The following is a 22,363-nucleotide window of genomic DNA, read 5'->3' as shown; positions in this document are numbered from 1 at the left end:
AAAATTTTATGGTCTGTGATAAAATTTTTAGTAGTAAAATATTGCCATTGGTAAAAATTCCATTGAAAGTATCACTGAATTGTATAAATAAGTAGCTTTCAATGCGAATGATATTCCTATTGACAATAATCCAATAGCAAAATATTATACCACTGTTCGAATGATATTGATGTGTATCCAATAGTAACTAATATATCATTAATTGAATGATATTCCTATTGGACTATGTCCAATGATAAAATATTTTACCACTGATCGAATGATTTTCTTATTGAACGTTTCAAGTAAAATCATTCGATAATGATAACGCCATATAATTTTATCATTAATTCAAATGATTTTACTATTGATCTGAATGATAATACCATTGATAGTTTTCGCGTCGGGACTTAAGGGGATGCTGGGTGTCCTGTTTTACCATTAATTATTAAAGGCTCTTTTTTCTTAATTGTGTTTATGAGGATTGAAAAATCCTTCTCCACAGTTAAAGTATCGACAACAACGCAATTCGCCATCTACAATTGAATATGAAAAACGAAAGAAAATTGAAAACTTACAGTTTTGTTATCGACTCCTGTAGTCAACACATCACAATATGTGCTGCATATAAAAGTTTCAGCATGTTCATAAAAAGTAGCTGGTGAATTGCAGAAAACCTGAAAGAACAATCCTATGCTTAGAAACGAGGAAAGGCTTTAATATAAGAGAAAAGAGTCTCCGAAAATTTCATTTATATATTACGAGTGAAATTGATGTGAAGCCATCAAATCGAGCAATATTTTAGTTCCGCGATATTCTGACAGTGGCGCTGTCATAAAAAGTGCTGAATCATAGAAATGATCTGAATTATATATTGACCTATTCAGGCCCATATCAATAAACGTTCTTACGTCCTCTGGTCAAAATTTTTTCTTTTGAGAGGAAAAATAATAATAAAATAAATATGATATTAATTATTACAATTTTGTTCAAATAATTTCTTCATAAACAAGAAATGTACCATATTATTTACAAATGAAGATAATTATTTTAATTGCTGTTCTATCTTTTACATACATTTTATTTAGTAAATTATTGATGTATATATATATATATATATATATATATATATATATATATATATACAGGGTTGGCCATATTCGACGGAAAGATCTGGACAACACTGTAACTTTTGACAGAGATGTTAGATCAAGTAACGACGTTTCCCATGATTGAAAAAAAAACATCTTTCCGTCGAATATGGCCAACCCTGTATATAAAATAACATATATACATATATGTACACACACACACACACACACACACACACACACACACACACACACACATAAAATAGAATACATACACACGTGCGTGCGTGCGTGCGTGTGGTGTGTACAATGCATGTCTAAATTTTCCAAATAACTTTATTTACTGAATTATTTACATATACATATATATCAGGGCTCGGAACGCGATGTTTCGATTGAGTTTCGATTGCTGGGATGTCGGAATGACAATCTCATAGCAGACGTAGCACATAAATGAAATTTTCTAACATTGCTCTTATACTAAAGCTCATAACTCTCTGCTACTAACTAACTTTCTGCAAGCATAGTATTGTTCTTTGAGATTTTCTGTAAATCGCCAGCTATTTCTTTTAAACGTGCAAGGTCTGAAATTATTGTATGCATCACATTTTTTATTCGACTCGAATGTCGAAGAAAGAAGTGCTATTCCTCTTATTGGTCGCGCACAAACGAAGCCGCTATTCAACTAAAGAATGGATTGGATCATTGTAAACCAGCAATGTATTATCAGCTGGAAACGCCATAGAAATAATATATTTTTGTATATATAGAAATATATATCAAGATTGTTATTTAGAAAAGAAATCGTGCATCCTTGCCGCATCGGCAATGATGCCAAACCAGAATCGATAGAAATCACATTCTTGAATTGTAGAACGAATTATCGAAACAGAAATGACAGAATGAGATAGACAAAAAACAAAAAAGGATAGAAGCTCTGATTGGTGAGACTCCGCACGCCGAGTTGGGTTCGTCGAGCAAAATAGCAAGCCTATCCTTCAGAATCTCTCTCTCTCTCCCTCCTCCCCTTCCCCCTCTCTCTTTTTATATGGTCGCTTGTTTCTAGCGACTGAAAATGCTTTCTGAGCAATTCCGGCCGCTCAATGTATATAACTAAGAGGAGAAGGAACATTATAGATAACATATAAGTTTTAATAAATTATACTAATCCTATATCCCTCCAATTTATGTATAATAGCAAACATAATCAAAACCTGATAATTTGCGAGATATTGACATTTCCATGATTTTCCATGAGCGTTATATACCACATTCAGAAGTGATTTGCAAAACCTTGGCGTGGTCTCGCGCGTAGGGTGCGAGATCTGAATGTTAGAGATCCCACGATCGATTTCTTTTTTCGTAATTTTTTTTTTAAATAAGTGACATTGTTAATAAATACATTACAGGTCAAATATATTTTTATTTAATTATTGAAATTATATGTGTATTTCTGAAAGTTTTAAATCATCAATTGTAGCAAAAATAATAACATATGCGTCGAATAGATAGAAAACCAATATTTTTATATGTAAAATCTGTTTACCTTTAGAAAAAATTCAAAAAGAAATCAGTTTTTTATTAATATTTCGTTTGAAATTATTTATCGATTAGTACTTTCTGTTAAATGTTTTTTTTATAACTATCATTTGAATGTATAAAAATTCTGATAATAAATCAAATCGCAAAAGTGCGATGATTAATAATTATAAGGATGATGTCAATATAATTTTATAATTCACAAAGCCTTTATATGTGCAATATACAAATAATTTTTTATTAATTTATGAAGTGATTCAGTATTCTTCCTATAGTTGTTGGAATACATGTTAAATTTTGGACCGACTTTTGAAGCGTCGCCTTCTTTTCCCTTGCCGCCACCGCTCAACGGCTGAGTCGCCGCATCTCGCATGGACGTGTATCTTAGGAGTATTGCACTCTAAGAAATATGCTGCGACCGTTCCTTTCAGCAAATTATCAATCCTTTACTTTCCTTAGTCTTCTGTAATGTCTTCTTTATTCAACATGCCTTCACACGTTGAATAAAGAAGAATTACGGAATTATTGGAGTTAAGTCATCATTTCAGTTTAAAATTACGCATTTCGTTCTGTGTCGACTCTTATTAGCCTTAAATTGGTATTATTAATATTCTATATTAAAAGATATTACATTCTGTGGCACATAAACGTAATCAGTAATTTTTTGAAAGAAAACCGAATGTATCATAAATATAATAAAGTAATATTTTAAAAGTACATTACATTACAGTACAGTAAAATATATTTACTTATTAATATGATGTTCAATCACTATTATTAAGAAAATAACAATTATGTAGGAAAGAAAATATTTTCATAATAATTTGCTGAAAGGTATAGTCGCAGTATGTATCTTATACTGTGACGCTCCTGAGATGCATGTCCGCGCGCGATCCAGCGGTTAGCTGCCGTCGTGCATTGAGCGGTTAAAAAGGAAAAGTAGGCAGCACTTCAGAAATTGGCTCGAAATGTGTAATTAATTCCGAGCACAATGAAGTACATACATAATTTCTATAATTTTATAAAAATATATTTGGAGTAACATGTTCATTAATAACGTTATTTGTTTAAAAAAAAATTATAAAAAAAAGGAAAAAACAGGATTGAACATAGGATCCTCATATTCTGATCTCGCATTTAACGCCCGAGACCACGCTGAGTTTTTGCGGATCACCTCTACGAACGCAGTATATAAAATACACGGAAAATCATAAACTATATCTCGTCAATTATCACGTTTTGAAATCATATTTGCTGTTATACATTAATGAGAAAGGTATATGATTAACCCTTTCGCTTACAATATCGTGTAAGAAATCATAGTAAAGAAATCAGGCCAAACATGAGTATCATAGATGAGAGCGGATGGTACGTCTATCGAACTATACGTAAACAACACGTTCCAGGTTGTTGATTATGGCACGCGCCATCGTAACTTAAATCGTAGGGCAAAAAGTTAATATAATTTAATAAAAGTTATGTATTATCTAGAATGTCTCTTTTCCCCTTATGATACACGTCAAGCGGCCGAGATTGTTGAGAAAGTATTTTCGGTCGCTAGAAACAAGCGACCACAGAGAAAAGGACGGACTCTGAGAAACAGACTCGCTGTTTTGCTAGACGACCCCAGCTTGACGTGTCCGTTCAGAGGCTCACCGATTACAATCAGAGTTTCTATCCGTTTTTGTTTTTTTTTCTGTCTCGCTCTATTGAGACAATGGAAAATGAAAGAATTTTAAATCACAAACGTGATGAAAAATCCAATTTTTGTAAACATTTGCTGGAGTATCGAATATTAGTCCAAAAAAAATCGAAGCCTTGCAAAAAAAAACGGAGAACTAGCAACCGTGTTTGTGATTTAAAATTCTTTCATTTTCCTTTTATTAAATTATATTAATCACATATCTTTCTCATTAATGTATAATAGTTTACGACTTTGCGCTGTACATACCGCGTTCGTAGAAGTGATCCACAAGAACAGTGTGGTCTCGAGCGTTAGATGCAGAATGTTGAAGATCTTATGTTCGATCCTGGTTTTTCCTTTTTTTCATAATTTTTTTTTAATAAATAGCGTTATTAATAAACATATTACTCTAAATATATTTTTTTATAAAATTATAGAAATTATATACGTGTACTTCAATGTGCTCGAAATTAGTTGCACATTTCGGGCCAATTTCTGAAGTGCCTATTTTTCCTTCACAACCGCTCAACGCTTGACGGCCGAACCGCTAGATCGCGTGCAGACGTGCATTTCAAGAGCGTTGCAGTGTAAGAAACATGCTGCGTACCTTCCAGTAAATTATGAAAATATTTTCCTTCCTACATAATTGTTATTTTCTTAATAATGGTGATTGAACATCATATTAATAAGTAAATGCATTTTACTAAATGTAATGTACTTTTAAAATATTACTTTATTATTTTTATGATACATTCGGTTTCTTTCAAAGAGCTTTTTTGCTGATCACGCTTTTGTGTCACAGAATGTAATATAGAATTTTACTTTACTGCGTCATATATCTGGTCATCTGTTTGTATTTTTTTTTAGTGGAATAAACCTTAAGAATGCACTTAAATGACATATCAATAATTGAACATCAAAGATAATAAAGAGTTTTTACAATAATGTGGCTCTAGATACGGTGAACGCCTTTTCTTAATTAGTCGCTAAGAAGAAGAAGATAATGCGACCATAATATCGATTATGTATCTTTTTTCCTAATGAAAAGTGAAAATTTTTTGTATATATGTATATGTATATGCATACTTATACCGTTTTGCGTGACGCTGTACGCGTAGAAAATAATGGTGTTATACGAGTCAATTAGCTGTAACCAGTATGTCCCGCGTTTTCATATCCGCCGCGCAACAGTATTATCAATTCAATGTAGTATAGTAATGTTCTACACACATCGATGTATATGTGTGTGTGTGTGTGCGCGCGCGCGTGTGTGTGTATTTATTTAGTGTTTTGTGTCCACAAAATAGAAAAAAATATAGTAGCAGAAAATTGTCTGCCTTGGGTAAAGAAGGTTATGAGTGCTTTCTAACAAGCGACTCACTCAGTACAATACAGTAATTACTTCATCCTTGTATTGACGAACAATAAGACTATAATGATGCACCGTATCATACCGTATCACAGTGTCTCTTGTTGGAAGGCACTCTATAAAGCCAAAATTGGTTAAAAGGTTATTGTGGTATGTGTTTCTTGTTGGAAGGCACCCTATAAAGTCAGAGTAGAAAAGGTTAGTACAAAGGCAAGTCAATAAGTTCTTAGAAAATCTGTCAAAAGGCACTCCCAGTGTCGTGTCACATTACTTCTTGACAAGCAGCATCTTTCAGCTGATTACTGTCAAATTTTGAACGGAATTCATCGCGTAGTTTTATTTCTGTAGATGATTAAAGCGAACAACCTTTGTATTTTTTGCAAAATGGAAAAAAACGAGTTTCGTGCAGTGATCAAATATCTACATATGAAAGGTTTAACACCGAAAAAAATCAAAGCCGAATTGGATAATGTTCATAGCACATCTGCATCAGCGTTTGCGATTGTATACAATTGGATGAATGAATTTAAAAATAGTCGTACATACACATGTGATACTCCTCGTTCGGGACGTCCAATTGAGGCTGCTACGTCAGAAATCATAGATAAAGTCCACGATATTGTTTTGATTAATCGACGAGTGAAAATGCGCGAGCTTGTTGAGGCATATCACATGGCACAGTGACAATTTTGCACGAACAATTGGATATGAAAAAGCTATCGGCAAATGAATGCCGAGTTTGCTCACTGTGGACCATAAGCGCGATCGTGTGACGATTTCAATGTTTGGAGATATTTCAACGTAATCCAAATTTCTGCGTCGATTCATTACTGTGGACGAAACATGGATCCATTACTTCACACCCGAGATGAAGGAACAGTCAAAACAATGGACTTCACCGAGTTAACCAGCACCGAAGAAGGTAAAGACCGTGAAGTCGGCCGGAATAGTGATGGCCACAATTTTTTGGGATGCACGCGGTATAATTCATAGCTATTACCTTCCGTCGAAGCAAACGATCAACGGTTATTACTACGCAGTCTTATTGGACTGTTTCAATTCAACATTTTAAAGAAAAAACGTCCCCATTTGGCGAAGAAGAAAGTGCTCTTCCATCAAGACAATGCACGTGCCCGATGGCTAAATTCAACGAATTCCGCTACGAATTGCTTCCCCATCCAGCATATTTGCCAGATATAGCTCCCTACCATATACATATAACCATTTACTGAAATAACAAATACAATTCTTACGAATATAAATATTATACAAAGTATTTCAAAAGAATCATTCAGCTTTTATATAGTAAATAATATACATCATATTGACAATGAGTAAAAAGACCTTAGTGAAAATAGATCGAAAACTGAACCGTTTCTGAGATAAACGTTTTTGTTTATGTTAGCTTCATGAATGACTTTAGCTTCTACGCGATGTTTATCTTAATGTGTTCTTAATTAGAGTAATACGCTGACATTTTTAGCACGACCTTATAACCCGTGTAATCATCAAATAAGATCCACTGTCACTAGTGATTGGTGACACTAATTATTACCGGTGAAATCTTCTATTATGAAATATGTATGGAAATTGAATGAATACATACAGAACACGGTTTTTAAACATTGAAGTAAATATCGCATATACGATACGAAAAGTCATGCCCTATGTAATCAAAATTAATATATTAATATTAATTTAATGAAAACAATTTTTCATTCAAAACATAAATTTATATTAAATAATGTAAATATTGTACTGTGAAAAGTAAAGTAATTCTATACAATAAAAATAATTTGATGAAAAATATAATATAATTTAAAATTAAAATTAATATGTTTTTGATATTACACATTACATTACTTTTAAATTTAACTAATTAAATTAAATTGAAGTATTTGATTCTGAAATTAATGGAATTTAATGTCAAATTATTAAATAACATTCATTAATACAATTTGACTAATTTTTATAATTAAAAAAAACTTCCATGTTGAGTTTTTTTAGATAAATATATAAAAAGGTTTAAAAAAAGCTTTCAAATTAATAGGAAAGAAAGGGCGAATTTGATAAATTTATTAAATGGCTACATTCAGCGGATTCAATAGTTGAGTGAGCACTCACTGTTACTGATGTATGCTTTTAGATTATTCAATCAGCATTTTAGATCTGGAAGAATACATTTTATTTCTATTATTGATCATATTATTTATTCCAATTATTGATCATAATAAGTATACTTAATAATTTATGCAAAGTTAAATAATTTAAGCAAACCGCATAAATTAGATCATATAGGCCTTTCTACCCTGTCCATTTTTTTATATAGGTAAATTAGCTGTATAAATTGCACCTGGAAGAATAATAAAAATTAAAGTCAATATATGACATTGCATTTCTTAATTTTATTAAACAAATTATCATAAAAAATTAATTGATAGTGTAGATATATTAATAAAATTCAATATTTTTATCCTTCGTTTAAATATTAATATCTCTTTATTACAATAAATAAGAAAACGTTGAGAAGAATTTGGCTACGAGCCCTTATCGAGTCATTATCAATGTTACATATATAAATATCGAAAATCGCGATTCAACGCAATGACAAATTAACAGATTGTATGTGAAATTCAGTGGTAAAATTAGTTGATATTAAATAAAAAAAACATTAAATAAAAGTTGAATGATTACTTGTAAGAGACTTTCGGCATTTGTAATATTGATAATGATTCGATAAGAACGAAACGTTTGTTTAATGTAAGTTATTTATTAAAGTTGTTTATTTGACTCGTAGCTCTTCTCAATATTTTCTTATTTAATTTTTAATTGGAGCCATATTACATTATTTATTTCTTTATCATTAAATAAAAATTTTGAATTTTCTAATTCAATTTTCACTTTCAAATTACAAGTAAAATATATTAAATATTGATTAACATAATCCATGATTCGATATTAAATTTATATTTTTTCCTTTACATCTCCATGTAATGATACTCATTCTATTCATATTATTGATACATGAACTGAATATGCAACTAATTCTTTTAAAATCATTTTATATTTGTTGAGAAGGGATCGCGACGCAGGGAAGACTCGAACTGTTATTGTTTTTATTATGCATACAAAAGATGAACATCCCGGTGGTAGAAACGCCATCTGTGGTCAGCGATAGCGTATCGTTAAAACGATTTCTCAATAATATTGAATATATACATTATTTTTATTTAAAAAATTTCTCATAATATAGTTATTATAACAAAATAATTATAATTAACTCTCTGAAATATTAATATTAATTTTAAATAAATAATTCTATTATCTTCCTTAATTTAAATTTAATTCAGGACGCAACTCAAATATTTATTTATTTTTCTACAAATCATTTATATTCTTTGAAATGTGAAAAATATATTGGAAACTTAATTATAAATACTGAATTTATTATAAAAAATATTGTATCATTAATATCATGTAAATATAATATATCAATGTAAATATAATTACTTAATATAAAATTAAATAATTTTAAAATAAAAATATTTTATTAAAATAGAAATTATTATAGTAATTTAGTAATTTAGGTAATGCTAACATTGTACATAATATTAAACAAATAAAATATAACTACTTTAAAATAATTATAAAAAAAAATAAATAAGAACGAAATAGAAATTTTTTTCTGATGAAGACGATAAAATAGCAATTATAGGTTCTTGCCATAAGTACATGTTTGTGCTTTTACTTGTTTCTTCTATTTTATATAAATGATAGTCTTTATTGTCATACAAGTTGGCTATTGGCCAGTTTCACTGATTCAGCGATAAATTAAGCTTCAATGAGTTAATATATAGTCCTAAGTCTTATCGGTGAATCGGTGTAGTTGGTTAACAGTCGTGAAAGAAATGTTGTAGGCATGGTGGTTTCTTCCACTATGCCAACAGTATACGACTATTTAAATATTACCAATCTTCTTAAGACTGACAAAATTCGATTTTATTTTTTTCCATTAGTCGAGCTAATAAATAAATTCGTTCACATACGTACACATATGGCTGTAATACTAAAGATTATGCAAATAGAGGATTTATCATACTTACTCTGTGTGACGTTATTTCTAATAAAGTATATTATTCCGCTTCACAGATAAACTATATCGACGATATAACCACGACATAACCCTCGCCAAAGTTTATCAATAATTCACGGGAGAAAAACGATCCATGTCATAGGATTAAGCAATGAAGCACCGAGAGACGGGAAAATAATAGACAAACTCATCGCGCGGCGCGCCAAGCTACCAACATTGGGCGCATTCAGCGGACTCAACAGTTGAGTAAGCACTCACTTATTGGTATTCTTTTAGCTTCAATCAAAATTTTATATCTAAAAAAATACATCAATAGCAGTGCACTCATTCAACTGTTGAGTATGCTGAATGCGCCCATTATTAATGTTACGATAGGTTTGTTCGCTTTGCTTGCATTTTTGGCACTCTGCACTTTCGCTCTTTTTCTTTTCATAGCCAAATGTATCTCATTTTGAGTCCAAAAATCAATATTTATGGATTTTCATGCAATGCGAATAAATCTATTTGTGCGAACAAATCTATCTGCACGTACCAGAAAATTTGTTCGCATCGCATACTCCAATGTGTTCCAATATATGCTCCTATTATAACTCTTACTCCAATGCGCTTGGTAGCTAGAGTGAGTAAGAACATGTTTGAGCATGTTCGAGCTTGCGACACGAATAAACCTAAGAGCTCACTGAGTGTTCAGTGAGCAATCGTGCTTCTGGATACATCTAATATTTCATGTGTCGTACAACAAAGTTTTTTAAGCCAGAAATTCGACTATCCATAAAATGCATTTTTAATCACTAGAGTAGCGCATTTATAGACTACATTTAAAAGTATTAAAAATGGTGTCGTTTGTAAAATGGATTATGAAATCTGCCAATCATATATATCATTAAGCAGCCATTTGTAATACAAAGAAATTAGTCCATGATTGGTTACTGCTGATCACGTGATTGCAATGATGGCTAATGTCACATTGTTCATGCGGTAGCGAAACAAAATTCAACTAACGATAGTCGAATTTCTGGTAGAATCAGCAACAATACATTTTCTAATAAAATTTTTTTTTACGCAGAATTACTTCAACAGCGGTTCCATAGAACTACAAAACGAGCTGTTGCTCGTTTGTCTTTTACATGATTTCGTATGTGATATCTTCAGAATATCTTTAGAATATATTATATATATATATATATATATATATATATATTAGGTGTTGGAATTAATTCGTAGCGTTTTTTAATGAAAGAATGTTATTTATTTCACATGAGCATTAAAAAATACATTAATGAAAGTACTTCCCATCACTTGTAAAACGCTACGAATTAATTCCAACACCTAATATATATACATATTCAAGAAGAAAAATGATAAAATCATAAAAAATTCTCGGAATGTACATATAGGCGAGATGAATTTCGAAAATTTTCGTTAAGAGTGTGTAAGAAATATCTATTAAAAATAATATTCTGTTAGCGATATATTCAAAATAATCTCATAATACTGAGTATACACACGAGATGATCGGGACAAATTTCGTATATATGAAGAAGTCTAAGATATATAATATCCTATACGCGATATACTCAAAATAGCCTTCAAAATATACAAAATATTGCCAACCCAATTATAGACAATTTACGATATCCTCAGTATATTTTCAAAATATTGTATATCTATGAAAAATTCCGTATAAATTTAATATATACAGAAAATATCATGTGCTATCTGGACTGTGTTAGCTAAGCTTGCACATTATTTGAAAATTATATGTAAATAAAATGTTTTCATTTTTTTTATCGTTCATTAGACGCTAAACAAAGACAGCAAAACGCAAATAAAATTGATAAGATTTTTTAAAGATATATTCAATCCATGTTTATCTTTGAGTACTACGGCGCGTCCATACAAACATTAAGCTTTTCAAATGTTTAATATTTTATGGAAAATAATATTGGCATTTAAAATGATAAAAAAACTTTAACTTAAACAAAATTAACAAATTAAAGTTTAAAAGTAACTAAATTAGAATCTCTTCCCCCCCCCCCTCCTCTTAATGATAATAAATGATATTATCATGATTCTCTTAACAAACAATTATTTAAATTATAAAATAATAAGGCTCAATAAATCAAAATAAGTAAAAGTAAAAAGGGCTACGAGCCTAAAACATAAATTGACAAATTGTATGAGTAGTTAAAAAAGTTTTTTTGAAATAAAACTATGTCATAAATTAAAAACATAAAATATAATTTGACAATCAGAAGGTGAACAAACGTTTCGATCCTAGTTGGATCATTTTCAATGTGACAAATAAATTAGTGTGACAAAGTAAATTAACAACGGTAATTAACAATAGAGTTATAACGTAGATAAAAAACATAAGAGATCAAGTAAAATTCGCATTCGGACGCAAATTAACTATAAAACTCGTTCCAAATTGAGAGGAAATCAAATAAACGATTATAGTTGACAAAAATGTGCTCCTCTGAACCGTATGTGTGTATAAGGACGAACATGTTTCTGTTAGCAAGTATAAATTGTAATAATAAATTAACGGTAGAAGTAAATAAAAATAAAAATAATAAGAACAATAAGAAAAGTACGAATCGAGTCGCAAATAGTAAAAAGGAAAGTACAAATAAGTCGTAAATAATAAGTCAAATTTAAAGAAAGAGGCAAAAATTATCTTTGATATTATAAGACAAGCACATAAGAAAAAAGAGTAAATCGCCAACATGCATTGCATATGTATGATAAGTTTAGAATAAATAAATTCACAATAAATACCTTATGTGTGTGTCGAAATGATGTATTATAGATTAGGCAATGCGAATGGAATCGAAATTGATCCTCTCTCTAAGAAGCTAAAATAGAAAGTACGACATATAAAGACAAGAAGGTTGAAATGGAAAACTAGAAAGGGAAGGGGGAAAAATAATAAGAAGGAAAGAATAAAGTGGAAGGGAGAGAAAGTAGGGAGAGAAGAGAAGGATGGGGAAGGGAAAGCAATCAAGAGGGAGAAAGAGACTGGATGATCTGTGAATAAGTATCGGGTAAAGATTCGGTATCGTTTTGTCTATTAAGGCCTTGTTTCTGTCTTTTAATATGAATCATTTCAGATACCAATTTCTTATTGTAAGAAGATTCGCAGTCCAAAATTCTCACATCGTTCCATTTGAAATTATGATCAAAATTGATTCGATGATCAGTTATGACAGTAGGAGAACCTGTATTCTTTTTGATGTCAGAGATATATTCGTGTAGCCTCGTGCTCAATTTTCTCTTTGTCTGACCAACATAACTCGCCTCACAATCATCACATGAGATCTTGTAGACAACATTCTAACTGAATAGGAAGCTAAGTTCGTCTTTTCCTCTCTTTATGAAGCTTTTTAACGTGTTGGGAATAGAAAAGGCCAATTTACAATGAAACATACTAGAGATTGGAAGGAAACTTTAGGAAATGGATTTAACATAATGAATCGTAAAATATTTGTCTTTATTGCGTGAATAGTGTGTAGTATCTTTGTTATATTTATGAAACTTTAATCTGCGTTCTATTGTAGAGAAAATAAAGGGAAGAGGATAACAGTTATATAAGAAAATATGAATAGCATCTATCAAATTTTTTTGTTGGATCGTGGATGTGATAATAAGATGATTTTGTCAATAAAACTGATGATGGTGCCTTTTTTATAGCACAAAGGATAATTTGAGTGGAAATTAAGGAACCTTCCAGAAAATGTCTTTTTATGGTAAATGTCAAATATAATTTTTTGGTTATCTATAATCAGTATTGTATCGAGAAAACTTAATCTGCCATTTGCACCAACCTCCAAGGTGAATTGTAATCTCGTATGTAAGGAATTGAAAATGTTCAAAGTGTCATCGACAATGTCAGATGGAAGCGCAAGCAAAATATCATCAACATATCTAAAATAGAACAAGGGTTGTGTTGACAGTTTTTTTAGTGCTACTTTTTCTAGATCCTGCATTACAATGTCCGCGATTATTGGAGATAAAGGTGAACCCATTGGAATGCCGAACACATGTCTGTAAGTTTTATTGTTAAAAGTAAAAAAGGTAGAATTTAAAATGAATCTGACAGCAATAATGAACTCATTTTTTGATATGCTTGTCTTCGCCGAGATGTAATCCCATCTCCTGTCGATGCTATTTAATGCTAGTTCAACAGGAATGTTAGTAAAAAGGGATATTACATCCAACGAAGCCAAAACATAATTAGAATCAAACACAGAACCATTTAACTGCTCAACTAAATGGAAACTATCTTTAATATAGCTGGGAGCTTTTGGAATACTGTCACTGATTATATTGTGTAAAAAAAGTGACCGCTCTTTCCAGCTCGGAGAAATCCGTCCTGCAGTGAACGTGCTTTCGTTCATAGCTGGGTACTCCCAATGTACGAACTCCACGATTGGACGCTCCCGGTCGACCTTGACACCTGATTGGGTGCTCCCGATCCTTTATATCGCATATGGGCGCTCCCGTACGCAATCAGGTGCTCCCAATGTACAACTCGCTAATCGGGTCTATTGATGTTTGCGACCCGCTTAAAACCGCCTGACCATATCCGCGACCCATATCCGCGACTTGCTTTGTAACTATGTACTGCCTGTACATACTCGCGATCTGTTTCGTAAGCATCTATACATAGCAGCCTCACTTGTAGTCTGCTTGAAACAGCCTATATTTATATACGCACCCGCCTGAACCTGCTTGTATATTAACGAGCAGCTTGCTTGCGACCAGCCTGTATTCATCCGCGAAATGCTTGTATATAGACATATAGACAATATAGATAACTATATCCTGACAACAACGACTCGCTTTTGTACATACTTGGTAACAGCCGCCACGCACGCTTAGGCATCTTCGCGTACTACGAACCGCGCCTACTTCTCAGCAAACGGCGGCAGATAGATCCTGGAATAATCATTTGTCAAATAACGAATGTAATATTATTAGGTGTTGGAATTAATTCGTAGCGTTTTTAATGAAAGAATGTTATTTATTTCACATGAGCATTAAAAAATACATTAATGAAAGTACTTCCCATCACTTGTAAAACGCTACGAATTAATTCCAACACCTAATAATAAAGATATTTTTTTGTGATCGACTTGGTTTTTCACGCTTTCTCAAACCTTGACTCCGCAGGGGTCATGCTAATCTTCTCTGTATCGTTCCAAGGATGACACGCGCAAGGATGATACGTAAAACTGTAAAGCGTTCCACATTTTTTAATTTCTTTACACTGAGGATGATTTAATATTATAATAAAGTCGGAACGTATATTCCAAGAATTTGAAATACATAAAAATCTGATTTATAGCCCTTTCTTGTTATTTATTGTTTATTATTATTAAGCCATTATAAGTTTATTTTCATATTGAATTCATTTTTTAAATGAACTCTAACAGTATGTGTGTAGATCAAATAGAATGTATCAATAAAATCTAGTGAAAAGGAGAATGTCAGAATTTTGGAATCATAAAAAGAACTTTCGAAAAAGAACTGTCTCGGAAATGGTCCATATAAAGGAACAAAAAAAAACAGTTTAAATTTAATAAAAGATATTGAATTGCTGGACAGTTCTTATTTTAACATACTTGATATACGAGAACGTGATTTGTCACAATTTTAAACAAACTCGTTTTTCATTAGATTTTATTGATATACTATTTGACTTATCATTTCTTTACTTTTCACTTCTTTAACCTTCTTTTTTCTTTTAATTAATACTTAATTTAACATACATACTGTTAAAGTTCATTTGAGATGGATTTAATATGTTATTTTATATAAATTAACATGAGTTGTATATAAATCTATTATAATTATTACTTATAAGTTATTTTTACCAATGTGCTTCTTACAATTTGTCAACTTGTTCAGAATATAATAAAATAACCGTATGGAAAAATTCTCGAATTGACCGTTCCAATTTAAATCTGTGATAAAACTGAATTTGACATCTGAAGAATTTGGTAAAATATTTTTATTCTTGAACGTTATGAAATAATTTAAATTATTAATTGGAAAACAACTCTTTTCTTCTCATCTTAACGTCTCCAAAATGGAGCGTACTTAGTGGAGCATACTTTCTTAATGCCTCGCTCGAAATACATGCTTAATTGACTATTATAATATTAGAATTATACACTACGCTACTGTTACAATAAGCATGATTCGAATAATTGTTCATAAGGGAAATTACGATATTTTTTATTATTATTATTGTTATTATTATTGTTATTATTATTAAATTTATTGAGGTTCTTCATGATAGAATTCATAATACGTAGTAAAAAAAATCGTACATAATGAATTATAATCTCAGTAGGTGCGGCATCAGCATTATTGCTGCTTATAGACCCAATCTTGAATATAAGTATATATAAATATATATAAAAAGACAAGAAAAAAACACAAAATAAGTTTACATCGAGAAATGCAAACTCAAAAGAGACTGAACTAGCTTTTATGTTAGACAAGCTTAGCATAATAAATTGCACTAAGAGTGCGAGATAGTACAATGACAAGCAAACAGTCAGAATACGCAAAAACAACTATAATAATGAAGACATTTAAAAATTAAAAATGCAAATATATGCATAACATTGCTCATTATGATAGAATGCTGAATTTTCAAACATATCTACAATTTTATATGCTCAAGAAATTCAAAAATTGTTTTTAAACTGGAATATCACTATAAACATTTGCTTCTAGTTACTTGTTCACAAATATAATAATATATGACCTACAATAAAAACTTACCTTGTTATCAGAACAGTTATGTACTACTTCTAAAAAGTTTCGTATTTTTGAGATAACACGGTTTTTATTTAAGAATAAATAATCATCATGTCACTAGATGATGACGAGAAGAAATCGAGTATCACTTTCCATTTGATCGGTCAAATCATTTTCACCAATTTGCGCCGTTATATTTTGCACTGACACCGCCTGTCGGAGCTCGTGTCAGATTTTTGCGCGAAAGTGTGTGTGAAAACACTAGATTTACCAATGAAACAGTGCACAATGATCTTCGTGCGCACTGAAATCCCTAATGAAATACACAGTGCATATTAGTTCTGCCAATGAAAAACGCTGTTAGAAACTTTATTGCGACAAATTTATTACACAAAAATTATCACGAACGTGCGACTATCATAATTTCACGTGCGTGTATCATAATTTGTATGAGATATTGATGTGATAGAATATAAAGATATGTTGTGCTATAAAACAACGACTTTTGATGACTTCGTCAGAGTTCGGGTTTCATTTTACAGTGTTTTTTATTGAGAGAACTGGTGCGAACTAGACGCGGACTGTGTATTTCATTAGGGATTTCAGTACACACGAAGATTGTGCGCGCTATTTCATTGGTAAATCTAGTGTCGAGTTTTCTCACTTTCGTGCAAAAATCTAGCACGAGTTCCAAGGAATGGTGTCGCACAATGGTACCTATCTGAATATAAATGATCAAAAATAAAATTTTCAACTTTTTCATTGAAAACTAAATTTCTTGTAAAATAATCTCTATTTAATATGTAAAATTTTAAAAGTAACAATATTTTCCCAAAAGAAAATATAAAATTATAATTAAGGATAAAATTTGAAAAAGATGCTTTATCTTCCTATGAAATATATACTTTATATTCCTGAAATTCATGAAATAATCAATACGTCATTGAATAAGATATTTTGAACTAATAATATGCAAATTAAGTTATTTTTTTTTAATTAAATTATTAAATTTATTTCTAAATAATTATTTTAATAAAAACAATTAATTTTTTATAATAAATAATAATTTGACTTTACAAAAAAAGGAATGAAAAAGAACTCACAAAGGACTCACATTATAGACATTAAATAATGATTTTTTAATTTTTTTACGGATCTGCAGAGACTTGCAGAGGTAAGAATTAACTCTTATGTATGCTCTTACCTACGTATACGCAAAAAAACAACGAAGCAAAAACGACCCTTTTTCAATGTTGAATAATTCGGTAAAAAAAAAAAATCGTACAGAAGTCTATAAAAAATACAAATTGAAGGTAAAAATTCACACTTTCGATTGCTGTAAATCATAATTTTTATTTCACGCAATAGACATTTGTAAAATTTGTACAAAATTTTTACATTTGACGGATCAATCCATTTGTGTCCGTATAGCTCCATATAGGATCAATCAGATTGAAATATCAATTACCGATTTCGGAAGTAGAAATTTCAAGCTTTGTTAAATATCTCGCTACGATGATTTTTCTCTGAGTTATTACTATTTGAAAATATTAAAAATTTGTACAAAAATTTAGTGGCCCGCTTTTTTTATGTATGAGTGTAGATTGCGGTTACAAAGGGTATGTCTTCAAATAATTAATTTGGACGAGTTCATAAGTATTAAATGATTCTAACGAAATTTGAATTTACATAATTAAAACAATAAAAATAATAGCTTTTGATTATTTATTTTTTAAAGATTGATATTATAATTGTTTACTTACAATTGTTTATGTTTTGTTCTGACGCAGCTCTTAGAATAAATTTGATGGTCATTACATATTTGATTTCCATATGCATAATATGTTTAGTAATATATAATTTATTTTCTACTTATTGTAATATTAGGTGTAGTAAAAAGAAATCCATTATTTTTCCAATAGATGGCTTTAGTAATCTGTATCACACGTAGACGAGATACAGATTACTAAAGCCATCTATTGGAAAAATAATGGATTTCTTTTTACTACACCTAATATAATGTGTTGCGCTTCGAACTGTGATCTGTAAAGGCGGAGGGTGAGTAGTAAAAGTGAGAAACTATATAAAATCAATACAACTAATATTGTTGTTTTATTATTGATCCTTTACTTATTCACTTGGTTAAACAGAAGAGAAGTAACGATATTTCTCTAGGAAATAGGGGTATGCTCATCCTCTGTCGAACGCAGAGACCATCTCCAACATCGCGCTATAAATGCTCTCATTGCTTTTTCATGGTTAATTAATATTTATTATTGTTTGACTTTCGAGAACCCTGTTAAATATAATTTGTTTTTTTTTAGTCATTTTATTTAATATGGTAAGAGTTGCCCGTTTAATGTTGCATGAAAATTAATGATAGTCTATTCTCAAGATTCTGAAGATATGAAAAAAAATCGTGTAATTGATTTCTTAAAAGAAATATTTTCTAAAAGAAAATTTATGGCAATAATATTAAAGAAATTCATTAAACATGAATCTGAATTTTTTTCTGTCATATTTCCGTTTTTGGAAATGTTGTTATAGAAGAAACAAATCTTTTTTAATTCATTATAATGAATGGCTCAACAAAGAAATTAAGTTTCCAAGTATTGTAATCCAATGTGTCCCGGATGTACTTCCTGATGTTTTTTCTACAAGTTCAATTGAAAATAAGCAAAATCAAGGCCGTCCAAGAAGAAATTTTGACAAATCTTTAGATATTGTGAAGAGAAGAAAAACCAAAAAGTTTAAAACGTCAGACACTTCATCCGAATTAGTATATGCTATTGTTATGAAACTTCGAGAGGATGGTAATATAGCTAGTGCCGAATTATTAAAAGAATTTACAAGTACTACACCTACAAGATCAAAAAAATTTTGGCAAAATGGAAATCCCTATAAAGAACAAAATCCTTTAACACTAAAAAAAGTTATTTTTTAAATAATATCTTTAAATTTATCGAAGAATGCATATTTAACATTAAGATCAGTTCCTATTAAACATGGTTATGATATACATCTATATCAGCGAGTGTTAGAAAGGAACGAATGTATTCCGAAGAAGTTAACATTAGCCAAGACAAATGTGAAGAATCGTTACAAAATTTGCTAGATAAAACATGCAGCATCTCGTTATCTTTTAATTATCAAGATATACTTGAAAAAAAAATATACCCTCTTTTGCAAATGGAGCTTCGATAGTAGCTTAGGATATTCTGCATATAATCAAAAATTTGAAACTGAAGGATTAAAAAATGATAGCTTCTTTGTAACATCATTTATACCTCTCCGATTAGTTGAAAAGGATAGTGAAGAAATAATTTGGAAAAATTCCCTATCATTATCTATGAGCCTCTGCAGACTGATTAGAATTCAATGGATTCACGAAATCAAAGAGCTTTATAAAATTGAAAATTATATAAATAAGCAAATTGATAAATTAAGACCATTTTCTTCTACAATTGGAATCATTGATTTTTTTATTGACTTTAACCATGGTGGACGGTAAAGTTTGTAATGCACTAGCTGAATCAAATACTTTGCGATATTATATTTATCAAGAGACTATATCTCAAATATAACATTAAATCCACGTGTGATAAAGAAGTTCGTTTTAAATGTTTAGATTTGGTTTATCCGTATTCACACTCATATATTCGATTTTTTGAAGTCTTTTTACATATTCCAGATTGAAAATAAAATCGTGAAAGGTTCCTAAGGACAAGAAAGCACTTTTTGATCAATGGAAAAAAACAATACAAAACAAATTTAAACAAATAATGAGTTTAATTGTTGACATTCCGAAACCTGGATTTGGTACGAGCAATAATGGAAACACTGCAAGGAGACCTTTTGCAAATCCTCAATTGGCAGCAGAAGTGACTGAAATAGATGAAGAACTTATTAGAAGATGTTAATTTTAAAAACATTAAATAGTGGATACGACATAAAAGTTCCAGAATTTAAATAATATTGTTTAACTACTGTGGAAAGATATGTGCAACTCTATGATTGGTATAATATATGCCAATTTCAATGCAAGATTCTCATTCACGGATAGAATGTTATAGAAGAGTTACTTCCAACGGGTGAATTATCTGAAGAGCCTCAAGAAGCAAAAAATAAAGACCTACGCTATTTTCGAAAACATCATACAAAAAAAAATTCCCGCCTCAAAACCAATGAAGATTTTTTTCTTAAGAAGGATTCTGAGTTCAGATCCTTTTCTAAGTTCTTTTAAAGATATTAAGGAAAAAAATAAAATACGCTTAGATACTGAAATCATGAAATTAATTAATTTTGAGGAAAAAACGGAAGAACAAGAACAATACAGTGAAGATAGAGAATAAATTATTATATACATTTAAATAATAAAATACTTATTAAATATTAAACAATATAAAATAAAACTTCATAATTGGAACTATAAATTATGTAAGTTATATTTTTTATAATCTTCATATCCATTAAAACAAATACACTTATTTCAGTTTAATTAATTTTTTATTTTTGTAAAACAATTTTTAATAAAAAAATAATTAGTAAATACATATTGTTAACAAAAAACCTTTTTTTATTTTTTGAACGTTGTTAAAAATAAAAACTTGCTTTAAAGTGTATAAATATTTGTCTTTCTTTATAGGATTATGTACTTAATATTTAATAAATCGTAAATTAAAATTTTCTTTTACATTTTTACTATTTTTACCGTTTTATATTTATATAATTTAAAAAAAAATTAATTATCAAAACAATCATATTAATGAAACCAATAATTATCAACTGTTTATTATTAATTCTCAATATCTGAACTTCTACAAAAGTAATTTTTAATAAAATCTAAAAGTAAATCATATTTTTATTATTTTTACTTCAACAATAAAAATATAAAAATCTATATTTTAATAAAAATGTTTATTTATTTATAAAAATCATGATTTTCAATCGCCTATATTCAAATCGGTATCACTGTGCATCGACAATAAGCTAATTGGCCGGTAGGATGTTACTTCAATTGGATCTTTGCCGAGTTTAGGTATAAGAATGATTTGTGTCACTTTCTATATATTGGGTACATAGTCAATCCTTAGCGTCGCATTTAAGAGTTATTTCCTTGAAAGCCCTTTTCTGGTAATTCTTGTAGCATTTTATCATTTATATCAAAACCAAGGATCTTCTTTGGATTAATATGATTTTTAATTGTATCCTTCATTTCTTTGACCTTGAAACTTCTTATTGGCTGACATTAATTTTATAAGTGATATTTAGTTTATTATAACTTTTTCAGTTTATTATAATATTATATAATAATTATTGTATTGACAATCAGTATTTTCTATTTAATATTATATGGAATAATTTTTAAAATAACATTAAAAAAATATCACATTTCAATAAACTCTTTAAAAAATTCTTTTTAAAATGTTTTAATTTTTTCCAATAAATGTTATTAGATGTTGGAATTAATTCGTAGCGTTTTTTAATGAAAGAATGTTATTTATTTCACATGAGCATTAAAAAATACATTAATGAAAGTACTTCCCATCACTTGTAAAACGCTACGAATTAATTCCAACACCTAATACATAAATATAAATTACATAAGTATCACAGAAACAATATTATATAATATCTTAGCAATATTCCTGTGATTCATTTTCGTAGACATTGTATATTACTATAACATCTCAGCAAGGTTGTTAACGTTATCGTTTTTAAGTAACGTGTTATCATTATCTTTACTTGCGGTAAAAAGTAATACGTTATTCGTTACTGATTAAGTAAGAGGAACGTGTTATCGTTACTTAAAAGTAACGAAAAAAACCATTATA

General features: G+C 29.8%; 1 protein-coding gene and 1 long non-coding RNA gene across 8 annotated transcripts in view; both read left to right on the top strand.

Moving 5' to 3' along the window:
• Window positions 1–22,363, top strand: part of LOC105154229 (putative G protein-coupled receptor CG31760) — a 246,683-nt gene that overhangs the window by 210,491 nt on the left and 13,829 nt on the right. The window contains exon 17 of one of the 7 annotated variants that reach the window (XR_015545297.1): window positions 9,812–10,001. The exons of 5 other annotated variants lie outside the window; for them this stretch is intronic. Coding sequence is in view for 1 of the 2 variants with exons in the window: in XM_087406858.1 (XP_087262984.1) it covers window positions 20,221–20,250 (30 nt within the window). In the remaining variant the exon portion in view is untranslated. Of the gene's footprint in view, window positions 1–9,811; window positions 10,002–20,220; window positions 21,426–22,363 lie in introns of those variants that run through there. One more of the 7 variants, XM_087406858.1, reaches the window with a different exon arrangement.
• On the top strand, window positions 10,008–17,506 carry LOC147909521 (uncharacterized). Its single transcript, XR_015545316.1, has 2 exons — window positions 10,008–13,804; window positions 14,115–17,506. It is a non-coding gene; the product is annotated as an uncharacterized LOC147909521 (long non-coding RNA).

Source organism: Acromyrmex echinatior, chromosome 6, assembly GCF_024713525.1.
Source record: "Acromyrmex echinatior isolate Ae372 chromosome 6, ASM2471352v2, whole genome shotgun sequence".
Classification (NCBI taxonomy): Eukaryota; Metazoa; Arthropoda; class Insecta; order Hymenoptera; family Formicidae; genus Acromyrmex; species Acromyrmex echinatior.
The sequence above is the reverse complement of the archived record's forward strand: the minus strand, read 5'-3'. Positions and strand labels throughout refer to the sequence as shown.